The 8,822-nt window shown below is 39.4% G+C and overlaps 1 protein-coding gene and 1 non-coding gene across 2 annotated transcripts in view; one reads left to right on the top strand and one right to left on the bottom strand.

The window, feature by feature from the left end:
* Nsrp1 (nuclear speckle splicing regulatory protein 1) overlaps window positions 1-8,599 on the top strand; it is a 33,130-nt gene extending 24,531 nt beyond the window's left edge. Inside the window, exons 4-7 of the mRNA XM_055620503.1 lie at window positions 2,205-2,333; window positions 3,340-3,547; window positions 4,367-4,475; window positions 6,319-8,599. Of these exons, the coding sequence (XP_055476478.1) occupies window positions 2,205-2,333; window positions 3,340-3,547; window positions 4,367-4,475; window positions 6,319-7,351 (1,479 nt within the window). The 3' untranslated portion in view covers window positions 7,352-8,599. The remainder of the gene's footprint in view (window positions 1-2,204; window positions 2,334-3,339; window positions 3,548-4,366; window positions 4,476-6,318) is intronic.
* LOC129686621 (small nucleolar RNA SNORA33) lies at window positions 702-830 on the bottom strand. Its single transcript, XR_008721672.1, has one exon. It is a non-coding gene; the product is annotated as a small nucleolar RNA SNORA33 (small nucleolar RNA).
* Window positions 8,600-8,822: the final 223 nt, after the last annotated feature.

Genomic DNA, 8,822 nt, shown 5'->3' with positions numbered 1-8,822 from the left:
TGTGTGTGTGTGTGTGTGTGTGTGTGTGTGTGTGTGTGTGTGTGTGTTTGCCCTGGGAAGAGGCCATTGCACCATGAGGTCAGGAGCTGGCTCTCCCTTTCCCTTCTACCTTGCGTAGACTTTCTAGTCTCGACTTTTGTTTGTGTCGCTGTGCTGCCCACTCTGGCTTCTGGCCTGTTTTCCTGTCTGCTTCCCATCCTGCTGCAGCAATGCTTCACTTTTACCTGCTGAGCCATTTCTCCTGTTTGTTTGTTTGTTTTAATGTATTTATTTAGAAATAATGTGTTTATTTAGACTATCACCTAAGCCAGCCTAGAATTTGTAATGCTCCTGCCTCAGCCTCCCAAGTGCTGGAGAGCAGGTGTCTGCCACCATTATTACTTTATTCTGCTTTGTTCATGCCATGTCACACTTCCCACCTGCAGTTAAAAAAAAAGGTAAGAAAAATAACAGCGTAAGCCTGAAAAGGTCAGGGGCTAGCTTACGGGAGTGTTCTCTCCTTTGTCGTTGAGTTCAGGTTGCCGGCAGCTAGGTGTCGTGTGTTGAGCCTTCTTACCTGCTCCTTTTCACAAGTTTTTGTTGTTGGTGTTATTTTGTGTGTGTGTGTGTAATATACCAACTTTTTCAAGTTTAAATTCTTAGAATTAGAGAGAGTGAAATTTTAACTAACAGCCCTCCAAGAATGCTTCCTAATATTGCAATATTGTAGCCATTTTCAGGGACCTTAATGACTGCTGTTGTCCTCAAGGCTTGTAATATGGCATTACTATTGGCAGCTTTTTCTTAATTTCTGCAGAAACATTATAAGAGACAAATTAATTGGCTGATTTTATTTTTATTATTTTTAATTATGTGTGAGTGTGGGTGTCTGTATGTGGATAACTATGCATATCCTTAGTTAATGTAAAAACCCAAGGAGGCTGGGGCCATTGGATTCCCTGGAACTGTATCGGAGGATTAGACTTCCTCTTCTGGTCTCCTTGTGCACTGTGTAGCGCATAGACATACATGCAAATAAGATAATCAAAAAAGAAAAGAGTTGAATGCTACAGCGTACAGTTTTTATCAGAAAACAGTGTTGATAGTTAAGTATCTCAGAGATGCCTTGTTTAGGATGTTGGGGTTGAGCTAGCTCTGAAACTCTAGTTATTTTTTTAAGGGAGTTTTTTTATTTAATTTTTTATTTTATGTGCATTAGTGTGAAGGTGTCAGATCCCTTGGAATTAGCATTACAGGCAGTTGTGAAGTTGCCATGTGGGTGTTGGAAATTGAACCTGGGTCCTTTGGAAGAGCAGACAGTGCTGTTAACCACTGAGCCATCTCTCCAACCCCTAGTTATTTTTTTTTTAAGATTTATTGTATATGTATAAGTGTTTTACATACATGTATGTATGCATACATGTATGTGAACCACTTGTGTGCCTGATGTCCTCAGAAGCCAGAGAAGAGCATCAAATCTCCTGGAACTGGAGCTGTGTGTTGTTGTGAGCCAACATGTGACACATGCTGGGAATCGAACCCAGATCCCTACAAGAGCAGCTCTTTACCCCTGAGCCATCTTTCCTCAAGCCTTTAGATAAGATTTTTATATACTGTAAGAGGAGGAACAGATAGAAACTTAATAAAAGCAGAGGCTATGATTGATAATGTAAAAATTAATAATATGGCTCCCATTTGATGCGGTGTTTGGATTTTTTCTTTTAATGTTTGGAACTTTTAATGTGTTTCCTATGATCATATATTTGAAAACTAAACAATGTATTCGAAACCCTCATTTATTAAGTGTAACATAAAAATTAAATCAGGGCCGAATGTCGCTCAGTCGTGCCTTTGACTTTTTAAACTTGTACTTGATCATGAGATGTCGTAGCTAATGTTTATTGAACACTTCTTACCAGTCAGTCCCCTGCTTTAGACGCTTTAAGCTTGCGTTGTCACAGCTTAGTAGAGAGATGCAGTCACCACTCTTCTAGGTGAGGAAAATGAAAGCACACAGAGATTAAAACAAACTTGCTCAGAGTAAGTGGAGCCAGGATTGAAATCCAGGTGGTCTAAGGTAGAATCTACATTCATATTTCTTGTCTTGAAATGTGATTGGTATAGTTTTAAAGATATATTTCTAGCTTGTCAACTTTTTTCAAAAAAGAAAGAAAGGAAAAAAAGAAAAGACTTTTAATGGTATCTGTTAAATACTTTTTTTAAAGACCAAACTGGAGATTCAGAAAGCTCTCGCGGAAGATTCCACTGTGTATGAGTATGACAGCATTTATGATGAAATGCAGAGAAAAAAGGAAGAAAGTAATCCCAAACTGCTTTCAGGAAAAGATCGAAAGGTTAGTAGCTGAAATGCAGCTTTCTTTGCTCTTGACCTGGATTTTTTTCTTTGTATTATTTTTGTGACTTCAGTAAAAATTTTAGGTATTGTGATGAGTTCTTGGTTCTAAATTATTGATTTGATTTTTAGAATCTAGGTCCTAGAGGATGTCAAGTGAATTATCCGGTATTTTTGAGGTTTGTTTTTTTTTTACCTTGAAACTTACAAATAATTTTTTTGAAATTTTTTCTTTAGCCATTCAGTATACTAGAGTTATACTGCTCCTGATCTGTTTCCTGATTCATTCATTTGTTGAATTAAGAATATCAAGTAGCCAGGCATAGTGGCACACACTTTAAATTCCAATACTGAGAGGCAGAGTCAGGTGAGTTCAAGGCCAGCCTGCCAGGCCTACATAGTGAGACCCTGTTCTAAATAAATAAATAAATAAATTTTTAAGGGCCAGGCATAGCAGCATATGCCACTGGGAGACTGAAGCAAGAGGTCAGAAGCTGAGAGCCATTCTTGGGTATTTAGCAAGTTCAAGGCTAACTTGGACTGTGTCATGAATCATCTCAATAAAACAAACTGAAAAGAACACTAGAAACTAGGAACTAGACATGATGGCTCCCAGCTATACCCTGGCACTGAGTGAGGGAGCTGAGGCAAGAGTATTGCCATGTGTCTGAGGCCAGGCTGCTCTGTACAGCACGTGGGGGTTGGATTTGGGGGGATGTGACACAGGACAGGTTTCTGTAGCCCTGGCCTACCTTGAACTGCATATCAGGCTGCGCTGATCTTGAACTTGGTGTGATTCTCCTGTCTTTGACTTCCCAGGGCTCGGGTTAGTGTGTACCATCATGCTCTCTGCTACACTGACATTTTTAGTAGGAGCCATTGCAGTAGAATTTTGCTAACAAATTTATTCTAAGGTTTGAAAGCACAGACCCATTTAGATTAAACATTTCTATATTAATGGGTATCATTTTTTTTCCTCTTTTCTAAATAATTTAATTTTTTCCTAGCCCAAATATATTCACAACTTACTAAAAGCAGTTGAGATCAGAAAAAAGGAACAGGAAAAAAGGATGGAAAAGAAAATACAGAGAGAACGAGAGATGGAAAAAGGAGAATTTGATGATAAAGAGGCGTTTGTGACATCTGCTTATAAAAAAAAGCTTGAAGAGAGAGCTGAAGAAGAGGAAAGAGAGAGGAGGGCAGCTGCCCTGGAAGGTAAGAGGGGAAGAGGGAACGGCAGCAGACTGCTGCTTGAGCCATCTGCTGTCGCTGGATTTGGGTTATGCTGTCATGACTATAGTGTACATATGAAGTCAATATGTTATGTATGTGTCAGTATATGGCACATAAAGACACAGCTGAACCCTTGAGTAACTTGTTTCTATTGGGCTTTTAATTTAGTTCTTATTTAATTACTTTATGGTCATTATAAGCCATTGTCTTAGAAATTCCAAATGTAAAAACATTTACAAGGCATAACAACATTACATTTACCAGAAACAAATAAACTTTAGACTCTAATTATGTACTCTAGGATGAGAAAATATTTAATACCACTCAAGGAACACTGACTGGGCAGTTAGAAAAAGAGTATCATGAATAATCAGGAGCTGTAGAATATCTTATCTGTTGAATTTAATGCTCTCTTGGTCAGTTTCTCCAGATCAAACTGTAATGTGTACATATCAGTAATTTAATTGGCAAATGCTCTTCAATTTTAAATGAAAGAAAACTAAATCTCTAAGATTGTATCTGGACCAGGGAGATGGCTCAGCAGGTGTGCCCGACAACCTGGTTTAATCCCTGGGACCTACATGGTGGCAAGAGAGCACCAGCTCCCGCAGGTTATCCGGTGACCTCCACATGCATGCGCATAGACACACCAGTCAATTAAAGCCATTGAAAGGCTATCCCTGACTCCAGGCCTAGAGACCATTTACACGTCCCGTGTGATTATGCTCTGCATATGTAAGACAACGCTGCACTGTGCTTCACTGAGTCCATGTCCTCAGTTTGCCTTTGCTTTCCCCCTAGCACGTTTGGATGTGACCAAGCAGAAAGATCTCAGTGGATTTTATAGGCATCTGTTAAATCAAGCAGTTGGTGAAGAGGCAGTTCCTAAGTCCAGCTTTCGTGAAGCCAGGTAAGGGGTGGCAAGGAGAGTATTAGAAGAGAGATACTCTTGACAGTCTGAGGTTATGCAATTTGGGAGTCATTTTAAACTCCTGAAACATAGAAGGGTACATCATTGTGTGTTGTAATGCCAACTAGCATGACCTAATTGAATGCATGAGTGGAGTTTGCAGTTTCTTAACTTAAAAACTTGAAGATTTTGTTCAGCATGGTTTTTATTCTACAGCTCACACACACAAAAATATATTAGTTTAATCAAAACATTTTGGTGTACAAAATTTCTGAATATTTAAGTGCTTTATGGGTCTTATGTATGGCCTTAAAGAAGAAACAAAAACAAAGTATGAGCTTTTTAAAACTAAAAACATTTTAAGGCTCTGGTGCCTGAAAACAGTTACTGTAAGAAGTAAGGAGAAGGGCACTGGGGTGATGGCTTAGAGGTTAAGAGACTGGCTGGTCTTTCAAAGGTCCCAAGTTCAATTCCCAGCAACCACATGGTGGCTCATAACCATCTATAGTGAGATCTGGTGCCCTCTTCTGGTGTGCAGGCAGAATGCTGTAGAAATAATAAATAGAAATTTTAAAGAATTGGGTTATACAGCATATAATTCTACATGATCATTAGATAGTATATAGTATGAAAGGGGCTTATTTTCATGAGTATAACCCAGCCTCCATGTAGATTCAGAAGTAAAGACCAAAACTACCCTGTCAAATATCAGCAGTAGTCACATGTGAGTATTCAGGTAACTTAAAGATAGATAAAATCTAAGGTTTTGTTTACTTATTTGTTTGTTTGTTTCTGTTTGGGTTTTTTTGTTTTTGTTTTTTGAGACAGGGTTTCTCTGTGTAGCCTTGGCTATCCTGGACTTGCTTTGTAGACTAGGTTGGCCTTGAACTCACAGAGATCCATCTGCTCTGCCTCCCTGAGTGCTACCATGCATGACTTAAAAGTTTTAATCTACATTTCAAGTACTGTGCTGCCAATTTTGGCTAATGACTGCTGTACTGTACAACTCAAATATTACCATGTCTGTAGACAGTTCCATACCCATCTCTGATCTGGAAAAGCAACGGATTAGAAGACTTTCAGATAAAATTTTAAGACACTATAGGAATGGTAAGATATTATCACATGTATGTACAGTGTAACGAAATGTAAAAGGGAGAGTTTTCAGAAGGCATATGGATACTGTGAGAACACTTGACTGACATGCTTAACTACATCCAGTCTTCACTGGGGAAAGCAACATTTGTGAGCATTATCAATGAGTTAATCACACAGGCAGAAAAGCATAACTGACGGCAACAGCCAGAAGATTCACAATTTTTGTTGTTGTGTTGTGATGGGTACCACAACTATCAGGTTGATGATGCCTTTCTAATCATGGAAGTTTAAATAGTAATTTTTAGAATTAGATTTAGTACTGTTTTCTATGGGAAATAATCCACATGTATTTTTGGAACTTTTTTAAAGAACAAAATGAAAAATGTAACAATCACAACTTGAACTTTGTGTTGTGAAAACAGAACTTAGATCCAGGGCATACCCTATTTTTCCCAGTTACTTTTTGTCTAGAACTAGAAAAAACTAGAAAGAGACCTTATGTAGACCTCCAGGCTCTGGTGACCTGAAAGAGAAGGGCTGTGACTTTTACTTCTGCCAGTATTGAAGTGGTCTCAGCTGTGTGAAAGTACTAATTGAACACGTGAGTAGACATCTTTTTGCACTGCACTATCAGACAGTGCATAGAATAATTAAGTTGTATTGAGAACATTACATGAACATTCCTTTGCTTCCTACAACTAACAATATGGCATTTATTTATAATTTTTTTAATGTTCTTTCTTAGGACTGGAATAAAAGAGACGCTCAGGGATTGCTCTGATGAAACAAATTCAGAGAACAGACCACCACAGCAGAACTGCATTCTCCAGAGTGGGATAAAGGAAGAGGAGGAAAACCCAGATGCTGACAGCGATTTTGACACTAAGAGTAGTGACGATGATGAAAGGAGAGAAAATAAAGTCAACCACAGAAGGGAAGAAGACACAGAAGCCTCTAGGAAACACCCCAAACCCCACAAGAATCGGAGCCACTCACGATCATCTAGTGAAGAAAGAGGGCAAAGTACCAAGCACCGCTCCAGAGGTGCCAAGTCAAGAGGGCATGAGCAAAAGGCAGGCCAGCACCAGGACAGACCGTCCAGAGGCCAAGACAGCTGTCACCTGGAGCGCAGCCAGCGCGGAGAAAAGAACTCTCATAGGCACAGAGAGGCTGATCATAAAGATCACTACCAGAACAGGCATGAGCAAGAAGAGAAGCTGAAGGGGCGGGAACAGAGAGAAAGACAGGACAAGGAGAAGAAAAGGGAGAAATACTCCTCAAGAGAACAAGAAAGAGACAGACAAGGAAATGACCACAACCGATACAGTGAGAAAGAAAAGAGAAGCAGAGAAAAAGAAGAGCATATGAAAGGAAAGAAGGAAAGATATGAAAATAATGGTAAATACAGAGAGAGGGAAAAGCAAGAAGGAAGTGGTCACTCTTCAGAGAGAAATCAGGACAGAAGGGAAAACAGCCCGAGGCCTAGACCAAAGGATGACTTTCTTGACCAGGAAAGATCCAGCAAAATGAAAAACACAGAAAAGGACAAAGGGGACCAAGGGAAGCCCTCTCGTTCTGAAACATTACTAGCAACAAAACACAGACTGGAAGAGGAAAGGCCAGAGAAGAGCAGTGAACAAGAGAGGCCCCCTGAGGCCATGAGCAAGTTTGCAAAGCGGAGCAATGAAGAAACTGTGATGTCAGCTAGAGACAGGTACTTGGCCAGGCAAATGGCGCGGATGAACGCAAAGACTTACATTGAGAAAGAGGATGACTAATGGCTGCAGGACCTGCAGTTCCTGGGAAGCATAGAGCACTGTGAGCTTTAGAAAAGCACATGACTGTGTGAGCACTTGTGTTTTCAAAATTTGTGAGCTCAGATGTCAGTTCTTTCAGCTTCAGGGCTTGGCTGGACTTGTAGTATCGTTTCTAAACTGTTGCACTTTCTTGATTACACTCAAGAATTGGAAGGTGTTAAATCTTCCCTAGGTTCTTTATAAGGAAAACTGACTTCACTGTAACCATTAAAAATAGTTCTTATATAATGTTGCTTTTGAGTTTTTTTGTTATTGTTTTGTGTTAACTATTTATTTTACCTGTATGCGTGCTTTGCCTGCCTGTAAGGCAGTGCACCAAGTGGGTAGGTACCTAGTACCTGCAGAGAAGGCCGGAAGAACTGGATCCCCTGGAACTGAAGTTATACATGGCAAACCACCATGTAGCTGCTGGGACGCAAATCTGGGGCCTCTGTAAGAGCAGGCAGTGCTCTTCACCACTGAGCCATCATCTCTCCAGCTCTGAGGGTTTGGGTTTTTTTTAATTCAGCTTTTGCTTGGGGGGTGGTTGAATGTTTTTTTTTTTTTTTATTTTGGGGGGTGGGTGTTGTTGTTACTGAGACAGTATCTCTCCCTTGTTGCCCAAGCTGCTCTGGAACTCCTGTGCTCAAGGGTCTCAGCCTCTCATGTGCTAGAACTACAGGCATATGACCGACCCCATGCACAGCTGGTCATGTTTCTCTTACTGCAGAAACGAATTTGTAAATATTACCTTGTAAGTTTGTAAAATGAAAATACATAAACTTTAGAAGTATAGAAAGTGGTATATGCTCAGACATTTGTGTTGAAATGTAACGTGTATCATGCATGTGTCTAAACAACATTTTGATCACAGCACACTTGCTTAAATAAAACCACGGTGATGTGCGCCTGCATTTAATTCATTTTTTACTTAGTTTAAATGTAATTTCTGGGGTAGGAACAAGGCTCAGTAGTGGAACTCTTGCCTGACATGCACAGGCCCTGGAGTTGCCATAATTAATATAATATGAAAGAGCAGTAATTTTATTCATGTTTAATTTTGTTTAGATGTCACTTTAGTTTGTAAGTTTGTATTTTACAAGTTCCTAAATTGTGTAAGTAAATCTGTGAGCTGAGAATGAAAAGATGTTTCGTATACTCCAACAAGGAGACTGAAGCTTGTTAAATTTCCATCTCCATGTTCAAATAAAACTACAATTTCTGAACTAAGTCATTGAAACCTGACATATTGTAAATTTATTCATGGGTAAAGAAAACATTACTACTAGGGAGAAAGCTGCTCTCTATAAGCTTGGTTTAGGGGCATGTTAATGTAGATAAAACTATTGTGTATTGATATTTATTATTTTATTATACTCTTAGATCCAAAAAGAAAACAGAGAGCAAATATTAGATCCCTGGCTCACTCAGTGAATGTTAGGTTCTTGCAGAC

Source organism: Psammomys obesus, unplaced genomic scaffold (assembly GCF_907164565.1).
Source record: "Psammomys obesus unplaced genomic scaffold, mPsaObe1.curated_primary_1811, whole genome shotgun sequence".
Taxonomy (NCBI): Eukaryota; Metazoa; Chordata; class Mammalia; order Rodentia; family Muridae; genus Psammomys; species Psammomys obesus.
Note: the sequence above shows the minus strand (reverse complement) of the source record. Positions and strands in the feature narration are given on the sequence as shown.